Below are 18,685 nucleotides of genomic sequence, written 5' to 3' on the forward strand. Positions count from 1 at the left end.
TCACTATTCTTGACGTTTAATCAACCGTCAAGAACTTTGCCTTTCTTGACGCTGGCTTCAACGACGGTTTTAAAACCGTTAAGAGAGCCTTCTCTTGACAGTTTAAAAACGTCAAGAGAGCCTATTTTTGTAGTAGTGCTAAATAGGTGTAAATTTGTTTCCCTCCTTGAAGGTAAATTGCAATAGGGCTTGAGGGGAACAATTGCATATATCTTAGATCCTCGTATATATTATCATTACATGTTTGCATATCTATGTTAATCACAAATTTTAAATTTATTGCTTGTAACACAAAACTCATCTCATTTTCCATGAGTACCCTAATTTATTGTAATTTGATCAAAAAGTGTACTAAATACCCTCAGATTATATACAAGCTTGAGATAAAGGGAGAATCATATAGTAAGGCTATCTCATTGTGTAACGATCTAATTTGGAGCAATCAAAATTCTACCAAGTTCAATGGATCCATGGCATCGATCCGTGGAGCAGATTATACAAAGGGTGGTTAATCTGTATATTAATGTGTTTTGATTTCTCATGTCAACTTCTAGGTCTCATCCACTACAAGGGAGTTAGAGTCGAGTAAGTCAAGTTTGTGGTTTTTTCGTTGTCTAGATGAATGAAAGGTGAATGTTAATGCTTTCTTGAAATCATAATTAAGAAGCATATTATGACAATGTGAGGTGGGTGGTTTGTGATTCATAACGTTTAATAGAAATATACAAAAGTATGTAATGGTAGTTGGTGTTGATTTAGAACGTTTTCCCATATGATTAGTCTATCTAATTGCAATTGCTTGAAGGTCAAGCGATTAGCAAATATTTAAATTTTCTTTCTTTTTTTTATTTCTCCCTCCGTACTCTCGTTTTGATTGAATTTGACGTTAGAGGATGGTGAATCTAATTAACAATTACTCGTCAGACTTTATTAAGATAAAAAATGCAATTGATGATATTAATGTTTTGATGAGGCGTTTAAAAATGTCTACTTTTCACTCTATGTTGTCGTGTTTGCAATCAAACATTTCATTATGTTATCGCTTTGTTAGTTGGTTTTTTATAATTTTTTTGCTCATTTCTCTTTACCTATTTGGAAGACTTTGGGAGATCTTTGATCTCTTATTTTGTCTAAATAAGGCAATTAAAGTTTGACGTGTCACTTCTTAAATAATAATAATAATAATAAATTGTATAGAAAGATAGTCCATTTAAACCAAAATATTCTCCAACTCAAATGAGAATTTTATATTGACAACAAATATATATAAAAAAATCCACAATAAACTAATCTTATCTAAATTTAAGATTTATCTAAACTAAAATCAAACATTTTAAAATATAGCGACCAAAATGATTAGTTTAACCTATTAAATATATACTATTAGAGAAAAGCATTAACTACCATGAAAAATTAGGTTTCTACCATGCTATTACAAGATCGTTTAGTTTTCTTTTCTTTTCATTTCTTTTAAGTAGAAACTATACATTTTTTTTTTCTTGATATCGATTCTATAGTAACTTCAACAAAATTTTGATACCAAAGAATCCTAATTTAGCACAAAATTAAAATTAAACTAGACAGGTTTATGCTGGTAAGGATGTTAATTAAATAGAGTAAGAGCTCTTTCTAATTTCACACTTTTCCCAGTAAAATGATCTGTCAAGATATCTATCTATTTATAGTTCAAATAAACAACACAACCTAAAGATCCAATGGCCACAACTTTTTGTTGGCCTCCACATCAACTCATTGAAACAAGCTTTCTTACTTAAATAATATCATGATCGTAATTCAACTAAAATATCTCTTAATTTCCTTCCAAGTTTTGTCATCCCATTCCATGTGAGAAAAAACTCCATAGCTTTCGCGCGGGCCATGATGAAGCCGTAATGAAATTTCTCCTATTTTCCAGCGATTTTGTTTGAAGTTTTTTTGCCTGCGGGACACTTAGATTCGGGAATACGAATATGCGCGCCGTCCATAGGGAAGATTCTTTTCAGTAATTCGCATCTCCTTTTTCTTTATGCCTTTTCTTCATCATTTTCCAGCACTCAAAACTCCCCTGAATCTTGCACCTTACCTGAATCCCGCCTCCGCGGCATCTCAATACTTCAGGTTTTCTCTTCTTTCCATCATGATCAGTTCCAGGTTGTGTGTTCATGAATGAAGTTTTAACTTTTCCTCATTTCAATGTCGAATTCCTCCTGGGTTTTCGTTGTTCTTCTGCTTTGGTTCCTCAAAATGTCGAATTTTTTAGACCCCACTTGAATTTCTATGATCTTAATTGGGTGTTTGTTAATGCCGATAAGATGTTTGATAATAATCATTGTATGTGTATCCATCCATCTTACTTCCGAATTAACTTTGTAAACATAAAATAGATTGAACAATGAACATGAGTACATGCTTTGATTCTGAATTTTTTATTTGTGGGGTGTTTGGTGATTTGTATAGGGTATTAGCTGTTGATGTACACAAGCACTGAGATGCACAGCTGTTCATGCTGCTGCTACCAACTAACATGAAAAAGAAACCAACTAACATGAAAAACCAATCCTGCTTTTTGTAAGGAATTTTTTTCCAATTTTCTCTCTTTGAAAAGATCTCTAACTCCCCCCCTTCATTTACAAGGTTATTGAATTGAGTTGTCCTTGATTAAACAATGATTCACTAAAAGAAGTAAGGTCCCATAGGCAGTGGAAAAAGTATGCCTATCAAGTTCTTTTCTATTAACCAAAATTCCAAAGAAGTACACAAGTGTTAATGTGGGGTTCCTTTTTGTATTTGTTTTAATTTTCTTGGAATGTTTATTACTTTAATCGAAGATTTGATTCAGAAATAAGTTATTTTGTTAACATACGTAGCAACTGTAACTGAAAGTACTGTGGTTTTTACCTGTGCAGCTCAACATAGGAGTTGCACTGGACAGAGATATTTTGTTCGATGCCGGCAGATTCTTGCTGGCATTGAGAATGATTCAACTTATTACTGAAACTCTGATGGGTATCCAGAATAAATCAAACTCTAGTAGAGCCCTTGAAGGTCTCCATGGAGTTACTATTGTGGCTGAGTCGCAATTCACAGTGGAGAAGACTACACAAGATGGGGAGTTTTCTCAGAGTAGTTGTGGAAATTCAGTTATAAGTGTGAATCAGTCGTTGCTAAAGCAGTAAGTAACATGAAAACTGCTACAAGTTACTCTAGTTACCAAAAGTTTAAACTCCTTAACATTTTCCTTCTCCCTATACTCCTACCCTCTCGCACCCTTATGTTACATTACTCGGTTACAAGTTTGAGCCTGCCAAAGGTAACTGTCAATCTAAGTTCCACAGCCCCCATCACTTATATTGTTGAAACCACCAAGTCATATAATGATGACAATCGGTGTAATTTATCCTATTGCACAGTCTGATTCCCACCAGCTTTAGTAAGTCTACATAATCGAGTGAATAACAAAAACTGACTTTACCATGGTAATAACGGTTTCTTTCATGATCTTCAGATGGGTATGGGAGCAAAGACCATCCTGTCTGAGACCTGTCGGGGGTTGTATACAAGGTATAGTCTTGAAATTGCTTCACCTTTGTAGTGTTGAATTGAGATTTGTTCTCCAATATCATCTCCAAGGGACAAAAGTTAAATAAGTTTTCTATGAGGCTTGAGCCTAGGACTTGGAGAATATCTTTAAACATCTCAAGGCCTTAGCACAAAATCACCCTTGAGATCCGTTCTTTAGCGTTATTTATAAATGGTTCCTAAATATTGATCCCTCTTTTATTTTGTTGGTAGGTGATCGGAATTTGGCAGAGAGGGTGGCTAATGTGCTTACCTCACTTCCTTTTATTGCTCTTGGAGTCCAGGCACCTAGGTATTTACTGCTGAACGTTTTCTTGCAATGATACATATCTATCTAGGTGCTTGTCTGATTATTTGCCCATGACTTTGGGGGCAGGAGGAATTTCTCAATGAAGCTATATGCTAATTCATTGATTGGAGTCGGAGTTGCCTCGAGTTTATATCATTCTTCTAGAGGAAAAGTTAGACAATACCTAAGATGGGCCGACTACACAATGATAGCTGCAGCCACAGTGGTAAGTTAAAAAATGGATTTGTTTGTTGAAATAAAAAAAAAAGGGCAGTTGCCAACTCACTAGGAGTTATCAAGAGCTTAGCTTAACTGACATTTGTATGTACATGAAGACCAGGAGGTCTCGGGTTCAAATCTACACCCCTTGTTTGTAAACTTTAAAAAAAACAACTCACAGAAGGCATAAAACTTGCTAATATGGGGTATGAGAATTACTTAGATTGGGTGATGTATGATTAGGTGATTTACATTGAGTTCCTTTTCTACGCATGTTTGAAATTTATGATGTCCAGAGACCAGAACAATGCTTGATGTACTGATAGTCATCCTACGGTATCCCTGAATACTGGAGCTACGAATAAAAAGATATTTAGCTTCTACATGTGAAATTTAACTTTCATTGATTTTTTCTGTCTTCCCTTAATTTAAAAGTGCAAAAGTCGTTTGGTAATCTCATTTATACTAATGATATGTTTTGATTTTCAACCTGAGATGCTTGGATTTTCTCATGTCTCAGTTGATGATTCAGTAGTAGTTTCTAGAGTCAAATTTCAATGTTTGAAATAATGAATCAATGATAACTAAACTTTTTGAGGTATTTGGACCCTCCCTCTCTCAAAGCTCGTTTGAAGTTATTTAGACCCTCGCTCTCTTAAAGCTCGTTTCAGTCCCTAAATCATTCACCAAATAACGTACCTCTTCGGATCTCACTCACTATATTTATAATCAAACTTCTACTAGTATCCCAAATTCTATCCTAATAGCATTCTTACCTCTATCTTGCAGTGTCTTACAGGAGCTCTAAAAAATGACAACCCAAAGTTGTTGATGGCTGCATCTGCACTTCTATTGCCTTTGAGGCCTTTTACGGTTTCTGCTCTTCACACTGGGATGATGGAGGTAACATTTTAGTGTCACTTTTACTACAGCTCATTCCTTTACTCGTTGGTCGATATGGGTTGGTTCCGTATTACTGAAGTCAATTGGCAGCATTCTATATGAAGCTGGATTTGCTCAACTGTTTTCTTATACGGTTTTAGATGTCAGTGGATTTGATCATTGCTGTACCTAATCTTTCAATTTACAAAGTTGCCGTGTTTCCTCAAATTTTAGTCTCTTCGCTGCTATGAATGAAATAAGAAAATTTTATTTTCTGTCACGAGTAGAATATTAGTTAATAAATGCTAATGGTTTACTAATATATATTTTTATTTTTAAAATTCAGGTAATATTTGCAAAAAGAGCTTTGAAGGATCCAGATTTAAGGATGGCTCACAACGTGCACAAAATGTCAACATTGTTAGGTGGTGTTCTTTTTGTTGCTGATGATGTTTTGCCCCAAACTCCATTCATTCATGCAGCTTGGCATCTTGCTGCTGCTGTTGGTGTTGGAACCTGCAATAAGCTTCTTGAGTAATTTTTCTCAAGACATAGAAATTCGTCGACGCTGCAGTCTAGCTTTCTTGGAAAGCGGCATTGTACAACAAGGAAGATTCTCAGTTGATCGTTATGTATCTATTAGATTAGTTTCTTGCTCAAATTCTTGAACCCTTGGATCTTCAACTTTTTCAGGAGTACGCAAGAATAGATCTGTGAAATAGTTGATGTTGAAAAGGGATGATATTACCGCCATAGTTTATGATTAATGAAGAAAAAGAACAGAAGGAATTTATTTTAGTTTGATTAGAGGTGGAAATTTTTTTGGATTCTCATGAGCTTGTTCCAAATAAAAATGAAAGTTAAATTGCAAGTTTGGACGCTAAAATTTAAGATTATACTTACTAAATTCTACTTTGATAAATTTTTAATAGATCCAACAACTAATGCATAGAATTAACTTATTTGAGGATAACGGTGAACTGATTTCTAATAGAGTTGATATTAGAAATATTAGAAAATTAATAACTCAAGAACACCTTAATGATTTCTAATGCATACAACAAAATTATACAATATGTTTTATATAATTTTGTTGTATTTTTTTTAGTAAAAAGAGGTTGATTTTTATTGGTGACCGACTTCTGTTTTTAATATGTTGTGATTTTTTTTTTTTTTTTTTTGTATATATTGGCTAACTATGCCTGCATTGGAGCCTCTATATTTTAACTCTCACATGGAAAGCATCTATGAGAAGTGGTTGTCTTAAGACAATTGTAGATGCTAACAAGTGTGAAATTCTTTTGCTGATAATGTGCATAATTGAAACTTAATAATGTCCATAATTGAAACTTAATCAAAAGTTGTCAAATTGAGTTTAGCTTGATAACAATTGATATGTTTTTTCTTAGAAGGTCTAAGGTTTAATCCTTATTTTTTAAAGTGTAATTATTGTACTAAAAAAACAACTCACAACTCACTTATGACATGCATATCATACAAGCCAATCACTACGTTATTTTTCAAATTAAAAGTTGACAAAATAATTACTTTAAAATATTAAATTTAAAGTATAATGGTAAAAAATTAAAACTTTTGCAAGTCCTTAGTCAGCAATGTGTGTGTCAAAAAAAAGATTAACATTTTCCCTTATATGTTTTGTACCAAGGAGAAAAAGCTAGCATAAAATTAAAAAAGAAGGGGCTGCGAAAAATGTTCAAGAATGATCCGTTGTTAGAACTGTTCAAATGTTTGAAAACAAAACATAAGTCAACTCGAGGATGCTGGAAATCAAAACGAAGATGAATACTTTCCTAACTCCTCGCATTCGGTTGTCAGAGACAGTATTTCAAAAGACTGAAGTACATCAATAAGCAATTGAAACATGGAAGGGTCTTTTACACCTTTACATGGTTTATTGTTACAACTTATAATAACAGAGACAAAAAAACATGAAAGGAAAAGGGAAAGTGGAATGCTAAATGGAAATAATAGTAAAAAGAAATGAATATGATTGATATCTAACAAAACTACACTCACACTTCTATAGTATTCATCTGCACTATACCTAAAAACCTAACACAAAAATTTGAGAAACAAATTGAACAAAAGTGTTTTCCCAACAGCTTGGTAGATACAACAGCTGCAGTTTCAAATTTAGTAAAACAAAAGCAATGCCTAAATGCTCTCAACCAATATAAAACTGTGGTCATCCCAAATCTTAGGTGCATCCAAATACCAAAAAGATGCAACTTCTCACACAATCCTATTTTTCTGTTTTTTTTTTTTTTTTTTTTTTTGTTTTCTTTTTTTCTTTTTTTCTTTTTTTTCTTTTTTTCTTTCCCAGAAATATCCAGATCAATGTGACCCCCTACTACAAATCCTTGAAGATCCCAAATCAGGTGTGCCCTCTCACTGTGTCAGAAAGGGAAAAAATTAAAGAATTACAAAAGAAAATGGAGGGTTAGCAGCAATCTGTGTTGGCAAGATTACATTTTCAAGGGTATACAGCCATCAAGTCTCCCATTCTGAAAATCAAGGGGCTAATGACGATTTCGTATCATTTGATTTGTTGGTAAAGCACATGCAATCTGGACAAGGGAAGGTGTATATCGAATCGCTCGGCCTTTTCAGCTCAAATCCCTTGGAATCACTATGACTTCTCATGTTCAACATGTGTCGCTTGAAATTTTTCCATCTGGGAAAGAAAAAAAGAGGAAGGGTAAGGCAGATGTACCTGAAAATACCATTTGGAAAGTAGCAAGTAATGCATCATGTTTATGCTTTAAAATATCAACAAATTAGCTCTCCCTCCCTCTATCTCTATCTCTCATTCATATTTCAGAAAAGAGGAATATAACTCATACCTTTGGAATACAAGGTTTCCTTCGTAATCATAATCAACTCTAAATCAAAGGGCTATTGTTAACAAGAAAGATCCAGAACACTATTTTTTTGTAGCCCAAACACTAGGTGAACTAAAGACAAACAGAATTAATCGATTATTTGATCATCAATTTGATCTAAAGAAAGCATACAAGAAATTGACTGTCAAGATGAAAATTGATTAGGTTGCAAATGAAGATCTTGGATTGGAAAGTATCACACATCTAGTAACTCTCACGTTCAGTTTTCGTATTCAAAAGGATGAAGAGAAGATTGTGCATGTAACCGGGGAGTGAGTGATTGACATAAGTTGGACAAGCATTAGCATTAGCATCAGCATCAGCACTATGAGTGAGTTCAAAAGAATGAGCTGGAATAAGGAGAGCATACTTGTAGAGCTACTCTTTTTTATGACTTCATTTCAAAATACTAGTATTGTTACCTTCAACTTCTAATAAGATGTTTTCAATGGAGGAAGATTGCAGCCTATCAAACTATTCAATAAAAAACTAAACAATATCCATTCTCATTCATTTCAACAGCTGGTTATCATTAGATTAGTGGCCGGAGGAAAGAATCCTAAACCTCATCTAAATGGTTTTCAGACTTGACATAATCAAACTACTTGTAACTCAAATATTATAGCACAAGTGTCTCTTCTGAATTCGGATGAGGAAGATCAAACTATTAATGCAGCTTCTGGACAAGAAAAGATAACGGCTATGGTTCAGCACCTCATGGGTGGTGTTTTTTCAATTTATTCTCTAATATTTAAAAAGTTTCAAGTCAGTCTTCTTACATTTTAACATTTCCCATACCCTTTTCACTGATAAATGTTAAATTTTAAATGGCGTGATATATATGATTGGGGAAAAAAATTAGATAAAGAGAGGGCACCAAAGAGGGAAAATAGAAATTTCTGCCAAGTGCTTAAAAAAATGTAGAGGATTTAGAAACTTTCTTCTTCTTGATGGCCTAAAGTTTCCGCAAACTCAATGAAGTATCATGCTATGTAAGTCTATCATCTACCAGTTTTAGCATCCACTAACAGAGTATTATTGAAAAATGTTAGTGTTAGAAACTAAATTGGAACTAATCCAACCATTAAGTACTATAGTATCTATTTTGACAAAAATAATATCTAAACATTCTGGGAGTCAGAACGGTGGCAGGGGTTACGCAATGTGTAAAAGGGAAGTGACATCTTAAATAGTTGGATTGAAGTCCTGGAGATGACCAAATGTAACCTCTTGATGGAGAACTTGTGGATAGAGAGCAGTGGATGCTTGTTGGTCCTCTTAATTGAAGCAGAACGTAGCTTGTATTATATGGCATTATACCATATCCTGTCAACACTCCAAACTTCCTTCCCCTGCCTAAAAGAACTAGAACTAAGGGAATTCTAGAGACAAGAACTCAGCAAAAAGGGTCTCATCTATGCTGACAGTTGCTGTTCCTATAACATCAGAAGGCATCCTAGGTAATCATTGCTAAAAGAACCTAAAAGTATTGCAGTAATAGCATCAGTTGGCAAGCACCAAGTTGAATCCAAGTTCATATAACATTGTCTCAACATCTTTTTCCCAAGGAAAGTACCACTCGGACGGAAAGGACCAAATACATCTTGGGAGCACTTGTGGAAGAGAACTCAGATGCTGCATCATCTGGCTTAAGAAGATGCTGAATGATAGGAAATTTTCTGAAGGAGCTCTACTCCCTTTTAATTATCACTGCCTCTGACCATTTATCCTTCAAGACACGAAAAAAGAATCTGGTTGCATTTGGTTTTCTGGAATACTCATGTAGGTATTCCCTCTACCAATTGCAAGATTTTTAAATCTGTAGTCCTCAAAATGGTGAAAATCTTTACCTTGTTGGGTTGTTGAAGAAAACCAACAAAAGTAGAGAGTCAATGCACCCCTACCTTAATCCAAATCCTCGTATGTGCATTTGAGTGTGCACCAAGGATGGGGAAGTGAACATTCTTTGTACAATAGCTAGCATACTAATAGTCTATGAGCATCCTCTTATTTTCTGCCGAAAGGCTGAGGATGATTTAGGTCAGATTTTGTGGAGATGCAATTTTTGAGGTCGGTGTGTAATCACTTCTTTCCAAGGCTTGGATTCTTGCTTCCTAGGCATAGCATTGGGATACTAGTGATATGATAGAAGAGTTTCTCCTCCATCTGTCCTCTCACGAAAGGAGTTAGTTCTTATAGCTTATTGGTGGTGTGATATCTTGTGAGACCTTTGCAGTGAACATCACAATAAAATTTTTAGAGGGTAGTCGGAGGGATCCAAGCAATGTTTGGTCACTCATTAAATTTCATATTTCTTTGAGCTTCAATTTCAAAGATCTTTTACAATTATTCTATTGGCACCATTTTGTACAATTAGAGCTTCTTTCTCCAGTTGGGTTGTCTTTTGTGGGTTTGGTTTTTCGTACACTTGTGTATTCTTTCATCTTTTCTTATTGAAATTTCAAAGTTGAAAATCTTCTTATTCTTTCAATGGACTATAGTACACAGATTGTTCATGGTCCACAGAACAGGGACCAAAGTACTTCCTGTAAGTCCCAGGCAATCTTTGCCTTATTTAGAAAATTTTGAAATGAAAGGAACAGAGAGTTTTAACTGAGTAGTTTTGGAATATTTGAAGTACAGAAACTCCTCTTGAATCCTCCTCTCAAGATAAGGACAAAGTCCTTTAGCATGCTTGCATTTTTGTGGCTATTCTGCTATCTGGCTTGAGAGAAATTGTAGAACTTTAAGAGACTTTCAAAGATCTTGGGAGGAAGTGAGGGATAAGTTAGATTTCATGCCTCCTTGTGGCCAATTTCCTAGGTGATGTAATTATCAGCCTATTAGGTAGGTCTAGTTATATTCTAAAAAACAAAGTCTTGTTCTTTTGGATTGGAGTCCGCAGTTGAGGGTAGATCCGTTCTTTGGAGCTGGTTGTTTCTCATCAAACAAAATATATACAATCACAAATCAAAGGAGTTTTTGAGACTCCGTGATTTGTTCAACTGAAAGATTTTATTAGGTACTTGAGCACCTAGGAGAGTCAAACCAAAAGTCACCTATTGGGATGGGAGAGCCAAGCCACTTAAGTACCATATTGGTCATTCCATTCTAACCAACATGGTACAAAGCCAACCATACTATCTTGGTTACCACCCAGATTTTACTAAAACCTCCATTGTAGGCTAGATCTAATATGTTTTCCAGGCCTCTTGATATTTTGCAACTTAGTCTTAGTTTAGTTCAGCATATTATACTAGTCGGTTTCTTATCAAAGAAAAAAAAAAGTTTAGCATATTATATGATGCCTCAGATTAAAGAACTTGGACTACTGAGATGGAGAGAGCACATACCCAATCGTAGGGTTATCAAAAAGTAATGCTAACTTCCGCTTGTCTGGCCTGATAGTTTTGGAGTGTCCACCGTACAAGTATCTTCTATGACCCATCAGAAAATGAGGGAAGTTGCCACCCTGTGTTGTCACGAACACCTCACTATGGAGACAAACAGTATAGTCTATAGCAGCCATCCTGGAAGAAAAATTCTGAAAACGAAACTATTGTCAACAAAAGACAGATAAAGCAGATCTCCAATCAAATTTACAAATGTAAAAGGAATAGCTGAAAATTCAAAATCCCAAAACCTTGAATGGAGAAAGTTCTTCAGGTGATGCCAGCATTTCCTTCGTAAGCAGATTTGGAAACATCTCCAAAAGTGGAGCCATATTTCTCTCAGCATCATAAATCTTTCCTGATGCCAAATAAATGAATGTGTTGTTGTCAAATCCCATCCCCCTAAGCATCAAACCAACCTGTTCAATACAAGTATTAGGTGCATAAACAAGACTCCTGATCTAACAATTAACATATTATCCAATTGAAAGTGCGATTTAAGCATCATGAAGTATAGTTTGTACAATGCAAAAGCAGAAACAGCAAGCACCTCTAAAGGAGTCATTGGGCATTTTCCGTTAACCCTTATGGCACCAGGACGTATAACTCTGCCCGGTTTTGTGAATTTCCCTTTCCATCCTTTTTCTCTGGCTGCTTTCATGTCTTCCAACTCTTTATGTCCACCATCAAAAATACAGCACGAGAATGCAACCATATCCTGGCATTTCATGTTAACAAAGTTTGAAAGCAGGAAGAGGTTGCCAGACCAAAATACTCAGGTTTTCATTAACTCATTTATAGGGATTTAAACATATTCAACTTTTTTTAGAAGGTACCTCCTCAAAGCGAAGGTGTACAGAAATATACTTGCCACCATTACTGGCACTGCGTTCTCTCATTCTAGCAACCAAAATCTCTCCCAAGGATAATATGGGATTAGAGAATCTCAACGCTTTATAATTTGCTAAGCATCGAAGCCGTTGGACAGTAGGAGGAGCATCAAATGACAATCGATTTGCAAAAGGTGAAATTCTTATAACCCTGTAGTGAATAAAACCAAATTATTCAATAACGAAAGTCAAAATATTCAAACCATGAGTAACAAGCAAATTAAAACCCCATTAGATAAGCATTTGGTTTTTGGTTTTTGGTTTTTGGTTTTTGGTTTTTTTAAAATTAACTAATTAAGCACACAACACTACATCCACCTACGGATTTCTGTGCTTTGTTGTCTACTTTCTAGGGGGCATTTCCAAAATCCAAGCCAGGTTTTTCTCCTTTGAATGATATTCTCTTGTTTCTCATTATCAAGCCAAGTATTGAAAACTATATATATATATATTAAAATTTTGTTAATGTTTTTTAAATTTGGCTATGGACTCGAATGTTTTCTTAAGAAAGATAAAAATCAGTGAGAAAACAAGTACAATTTTAAAAAACCAAATACTTATCAAACACCTAAAATTTAGTTTATCCATAGGAGATACGCAATACCCTATATATACACTCCAGGGATAATGCATGGAACCACATTGGATGAGAAGATTGTGCCCAACCTCAAGTTTCTAGAAATGGTAAAATAATAATACTAATATTAATAACTTATACTGATTAAGTAGAGAAGAAACATGTACATTGAATAGGAGGGAGAAAGGTAAAGAAACGAAGTTGTTCACAACTCACTGTCAAAGCAAAGGAACGGTTGAAAAGTTCTCTAATTAGTGAAATTCTACGGGAAAAAGAATGAAACCCTTTTCTGTAGAGTACCATAAGGATAAAATTAAACCTATACACTCCTGGACATGTTCACAAGATCGAAATCATTGTCTTGGGCCATATCCACAACGTTTGATAGCCATAATCCATTTGCAAGGGATCATAATGACTCAACATCAATTGTATCAGTATGTACATTATGCGTAAAGAGGTTTTAAAATTTATTTAAAAAGAAGTTCTCACTCTTGGTTAAATAAAACTTATTTGGGGGTTCAAGATTCCAGAGAAGATGAGACTTTTTTTTTTTTTGCTTGTTTACAGAAACCTCTAAGCTCATGAGAAGCTCCAAAGGAACTTGCACCATCCCCATCCTTGTTGCTTATGTTAAAAGGAGGTGGACACTTAGGACCATCTCTTCCTTCATCGTCCCTTCGTTCACAGAGGGTAGTCCTTCATCCTTAAAGAAATTGTTTGATTGATATGCTTTCCTATAAGCGTGGAGCCCAGGAGCTTTAAAGGTAAGGTTAAGACCTTGTATGAAACAGTGTGGCTAGAGCCCCTTTTGATTCCTCAGGAAGAGTCGATCAAAGAACTTTCAAAGTGAAATCACACATTTGACAGTTTTTTTCTTTTCTTGCAATAGTGTACAACATTCCTCCTGGTATCTTCCAATCAATTATTAATCTTCTAATGCTGATTTGAAATTTTAAGGCTCTTCCAACTTTTGTTTCTCCCTTGCTATGATGCATTGTAGCTTTTGGGCAGGGGTCCCCTTGTCTCCAGGTTCATGGGTTGTTCCTTTGTTAAGCCCTTCTAACACTTCTCTTACATTATTCTATTTCTATAATTGATGACCACATTCTTTATTGTTTTGAAGCAACTTGAAGGATCTCTTTTTCAAGTTAATTGCTACTTTAAGAACTCAACTTAAAGCATAGAAAGATCATACAGAAAAATGTGGTGGGAGAATCTTCCACAAACATTTAACCATGCAAGTATATGATTGTCAATAAACCATAAGCTAATAGTTGGAACAGGAAACACTCACAGTTCTTCAAGTAATCTTGGAAGCACTGTATCCTTGTAATATTGAATGGACGACCATGCCTTTATTCTGAAGTTGTAGACATTAGTCATGTTGTGGTCAAATCGTTCCATAATGTATTCCGGAATCTTGTTCACAATGCGTACATCATTCTCTAAGGTCTTGATAAAATACTCCTCATCATATATTTCGCTGAACTTGCTGAACAAAAAAATCCAACATAAAATAAATTAGTGCTGAGAAAAGGATCCACTGGGCAGATGAATGCACTACGAGCCTGTTATGAGATCAATGGAAAGCCAAAATTAGCAATGACAAAGATATTCCTTATAACCACTTTGTCTCTCCAAATTATCCTTGAAAGTAGGTTTTCACTTAGCCAAATGGTTATGCCTCTTCCTATTTTAGAATTAACCATAAAGAAGAAAGCTGCTAATTTATTTATAAATTATACAATAACAAACAATTAGCTTCCTCTGATTCCATGATTGAAGACTAGCCGTGACCAAAAAAAGAAAGAACTTGCAACTGAATAAAAGTAGTACTAGCCCCACCGCTTGTAATATATGAAACCAATTAACTAGGAATCTAACACAAAGTAAATGAAATAGACAAGAATAGATAATGCCACATAAGACCTGTGAAATTCGTAATGTTTGTACTATGCAACATCAATTGCAACCCAAATGCATACTTATCAACATTTCTTCCTCTCTTCCTAATGAATATAATGAAACGAAATATAAAATATGGCTAAAGCAACCTTAATTTAATCCAAAAAGAGACAAAAGCATTACAAAAATTATTGCATAAAGAGAACCATAATCAGTATGAATGAAAGAAACGACCAACAGAAAAGAGACAAATAATTTTCAAACATCGTCTGCATAGAAGTGCTCGTTTTAACACCTAATGTAAATAGGTAGGTACATAACACAGGAGACTAATTGTTTCAGCAGAGTTGAAGCGTAAACTTCAAAAGTACTTTACTGATTAGCAACAAAGTTCTTATATCCAAAAAAACCATTTATGTGCATATAAGTCAGTCTGACAGAAAGAAAAGGTTGAGTGAATTTTAGCCTTTTTTTAGCACCTTAACATCAAGCATCAACAAAAATGTTGATTTGCAGTATAAAGTATATACGGACAAACCTAGGATCTCTCCAAATGCTGTGGAAATGAAAATTCGGGATTACAAGTGTTGCATTAAGATAGCCAGCCACAGCAACCGCATTGCATATCTACAATACATAGATAACAGTAAGTAAAAACATAGAATGAGGAAAAGCATGATTACAGAGAGTTATTTCCTAGAGAACAGTTTCTTTCACAGGGTTGGGTAGTAGGTGATTTAAAGAAAGGGCAAGAAATTCAAAAAGAGGTAAAAGAAACCAACTGATGTTCTCTGCTGATTTAGACCTCCATTTGCCTCAACATAAATATACCCATTTGACTCAGGTAAGCCTATAAAAATAAGAGAAATTCAGACATGAGATTGTAAAGAATAAATGAAACAGAAATTTGAGTTTTAAAAGAAAAGTAGGGCAGGTAAAAACTTTATTTAAAAAAAAAATGCAACAAGTCTGAATAAGAACAAAACAAGAGCAATAACACGCATCTAACAAGTAGTTCAGTTAAACAGAGTTAAAAAACTATTCAGTGTTTTAAACAAGCATCTCATCTGAATAATAATCAATCTCTCATCTAAAATTATCTCCAATAATCAATTGAAGACAAAGTACAATAGTCATAATAAATAATCACAGTGGGGTAAGAAGACAAAGTTCAAGCAGGTCCATGAGCAGAAAATGCATCACTACTGCAATAGTGAGTAACTTTGTAACGTTCTAACAGTGATATCAACTATCTATGGAAGGAAGAGGAACACAGAATGGATTCAGAGATGCTGCCACCTCTCAAAGTGGCTTTGGGGCTAACCTCAAGGATAAAAACCGAGCACCTTTGGCATAAAGTGATTTCCAGAATTAAAATGGAATAGAAATTAGGATTTTCTCAAAATGCAATAAAATCATTGAAAGGTGTCCCACTTCTTGAAGTGTGTTATATTGTAGGAAATAAACATGTACAAGAAACATAAATGGACAGAAAACTCAATTTCCAGAATTAACATTATTGACTTGTCCTTTACCTCCTGAAGAATTGTTGATACAGGGTTTCCACTGACCACCTTTATATGAGTGTTTCCATATTGTTGATATCTGCAGTTTGGATATTTAATGTTAACAAGAAATGCAGAATACATTGACATATAAAATTCATTTCATAACATCTTAATAGAGAAAAGACATTGGTTCATAGAATCGACCAAAATTTCAAGGAAGAAATAAAGAAGACATAAAATTTCAAAGGTAACACTTTTCAGAAGAATCAAAAGGGCAACTGCATGCAGATGAAAGGAATTAAAGAATTTCTTTAATTGCACGCCAACCATAGGTGATGAGACCTACAGAAAAGCTAAGTTTGCACACTTCCAAAGTAACTCTCTTTTTGAATTTTTGAACCCTTTTCACAAAGTATCCATAGTTCAATCGATTTCAAACCAATAATCAATTTTCTTATCAGACTTTTACTAATAGAAGATAGACTTTATGCTTCTGTTCATCTATGTTGAAGAAAACAGCTCAGTCCCACGTTGCCATATCTGTAAGAAAGAACAGAAGCCTATTTTCCTTTTTCCCACTCAAAGATCATATACTTCAAAACTCAACCTAATCTCTCGACAAAGTGATGCAGTCATTTCAAACTTTTCTATCAATCCGTTACAGCATAAAAAAGTCTCATGAAAAGATAGTCGACTGAAATAAAAAACCCAACCGGCTTAATTTAAATACCAGGAATAGAAATATGTAACAAATGCGAGTTACTCATCTATCTCACATCAACAAATCCCCTCCCCCAGAAAGAAGATGGGACAATCTCAATATAGAACGAATTTCTTTTCCATAAAAAGAAAGCGAATGAAACAAAAGAATTCAAATCTTGAGCATTACTCATTTCAATTGGCCAGTGCAAATTACCAATTCGTCAGTATGCAACATCCAGCAAAAGACCTACCAAAGAAATTCTAAACTACGAAGAGTAGATCAAGAAACGTTGGCAAATCCATTGAAGCAGAAACTCACGGTAGACAAATCAACAAATCCCAAAAAACCAATCAAATTCAAATCTAAAATGTCACAAAAATTCCTTAACGCAACTAGAAAACAAGACACCTACGTTGCGATTCCGATTAATTCAATAAAAACTGAGCAAAAACAAATCAACCCCACATCAAGAAACCCAACAATAGAATCAAATACGAACCGCATCAGTAGAAGTGTTGTCAGAATCCATCTCATGACGAAGCTTGGCAAGGAGTTGCGGACTTCGATAAACAGAGCCAGGAGCAGGACGATGCTTGATGACTGGAACGACATCGAAAGAGACAGTACCCATATAAAGAAGCATACCGGAGATGTAGATTAAAGGGGCAAAAAGGAAGATCCCTTGGCGACGAAGTAAAACGGAAAGGATTAACCAAGCAAGTCGCTGGGGAAAGGTCCGGCCAGGTTGCTGAGCTTGAGTGAAGCGGGCGCCCTTGGACCGAGAGTGTCTCAGCCGAGGGGAGCGTAGAGGCGACGGGGGCGGTGACGGAGTTGAGTGGCCACTGCTCGGCAGCCGATTATATGGGTGCATTTGGTTCCACCCCCAAAATCCACTAATCTACATCACATTGATCAAAAAAGGAAGTGTGGTATATCTAGGAATGGGGCATAAATTCAAGAATTTCAGAAGCAAAAACTTGAAATTGAAGAGACCCTTTTGAAATTGAATAGAGAAATGGGAAGAAAAGATGGATTATGGGTTATGGAGGTGAAACGAGACAATGAGGGAAATGGAAGAGTTTCGTATTCTCAGAAGAAGAGGTCTTTTGGCTTTTTGGGAGAGAAAAGAATTTGGTTTTTGGTTCCAATTTGCAAACAGAATTACTTGTTGTGTAAATCTCCTTGTTTTGCTTTCTGTTTCTTCCTGCTGTTTTTCTCTTTTAAAAATCATTCCCTTTTCTCATTTTTTTCAATCTTCATTATCATCATTCATTTTTTCCTAACCCACTTTCTTAAGAAACTTTCTTCTGTTTAACTCTTTTTTTCCCTTTTTCTCCTTGGGGAAACCTTGCTTATGTGTTCATCATCTATGTTATACCATTCTTTTTTTTTTTCTTTTTCTTTTTTAATTATATCATCTCATCTTGTTTGTTCTTTTGAGACTTTTGCTATTTTTTTAATGCATTTAATATAGTTTCAAAAAAAGTATTGTACAAATAGATTATTATAAAATGTTCCTTTTTTATCTAAAAAATCGTATACCTTTTCTTTTAATTACATTTTAAGTGTTCAAATAGATCATTACAAGATCTTCTTCTTTTTCAATATTATTAGACTATTAGCATCAAGTTGTTTTAAATTGTTGAACCCTCATTTCACACCCTTCTTATACTTTAAAAAAAGAAAAAAGCTGCTTTTTCTAAAACAAGAAAACTAATACATGTATGAAATTACCAACAAATTTTTTAGTTCTCTAATCATACGTATAATCCAACAATTATACTTGCTTTCTTTCTCAAAATTATCCATTTTATCCTAGAAAAATATTGTAAAAA

At 34.7% G+C, this 18,685-nt stretch overlaps 2 protein-coding genes across 2 annotated transcripts; one reads left to right on the forward strand and one right to left on the reverse strand.

The window, feature by feature from the left end:
* Nucleotides 1-1,725: 1,725 nt before the first annotated feature.
* On the forward strand, nt 1,726-5,786 carry LOC101204891. Its single transcript, XM_004150548.3, has 7 exons — nt 1,726-2,118; nt 2,907-3,172; nt 3,506-3,561; nt 3,793-3,871; nt 3,956-4,094; nt 4,877-4,990; nt 5,316-5,786. The coding sequence occupies exons 2-7, from the start codon at nt 2,976-2,978 to the stop codon at nt 5,505-5,507; spliced, it is 777 nt and encodes a 258-aa protein (XP_004150596.1). The 5' UTR covers nt 1,726-2,118; nt 2,907-2,975; the 3' UTR covers nt 5,508-5,786.
* Nucleotides 5,787-6,813: 1,027 nt separating this feature from the next.
* Nucleotides 6,814-18,160, reverse strand: LOC101205140 (protein ESMERALDA 1). The gene is made up of 10 exons (XM_011657158.2): nt 17,350-18,160; nt 16,175-16,244; nt 15,422-15,489; nt 15,178-15,266; nt 14,029-14,226; nt 12,101-12,305; nt 11,815-11,982; nt 11,516-11,683; nt 11,226-11,416; nt 6,814-7,664 (listed from the first exon to the last, which is right to left on the reverse strand). Exons 1-10 carry the CDS (start codon nt 17,719-17,721, stop codon nt 7,502-7,504), a joined length of 1,692 nt encoding a protein of 563 aa, XP_011655460.1. The 5' UTR covers nt 17,722-18,160; the 3' UTR covers nt 6,814-7,501.
* Nucleotides 18,161-18,685: the final 525 nt, after the last annotated feature.

The sequence above is a fragment of the Cucumis sativus genome, chromosome 5 (assembly GCF_000004075.3).
Source record: "Cucumis sativus cultivar 9930 chromosome 5, Cucumber_9930_V3, whole genome shotgun sequence".
NCBI lineage: Eukaryota > Viridiplantae > Streptophyta > Magnoliopsida > Cucurbitales > Cucurbitaceae > Cucumis > Cucumis sativus.

Bases quoted from the DNA above. Each gene is read 5' to 3' on its own strand.
- LOC101204891 (XM_004150548.3), top strand. From the start codon at position 2,976: ATGATTCAACTTATTACTGAAACTCTGATGGGTATCCAGAATAAATCA. The intron at 3,872-3,955 runs GTATTTACTGCT...CTTTGGGGGCAG, and splicing joins CTTGGAGTCCAGGCACCTAG to GAGGAATTTCTCAATGAAGC. The intron at 4,991-5,315 runs GTAACATTTTAG...TTTAAAATTCAG, and splicing joins TTCACACTGGGATGATGGAG to GTAATATTTGCAAAAAGAGC.
- LOC101205140 (XM_011657158.2), bottom strand. From the start codon at position 17,721: ATGCACCCATATAATCGGCTGCCGAGCAGTGGCCACTCAACTCCGTCA. The intron at 12,306-14,028 runs GTGAGTGTTTCC...TATTCACTACAG, and splicing joins CCAAGATTACTTGAAGAACT to GGTTATAAGAATTTCACCTT. The intron at 11,983-12,100 runs GTACCTTCTAAA...ATGAAATGCCAG, and splicing joins TACACCTTCGCTTTGAGGAG to GATATGGTTGCATTCTCGTG.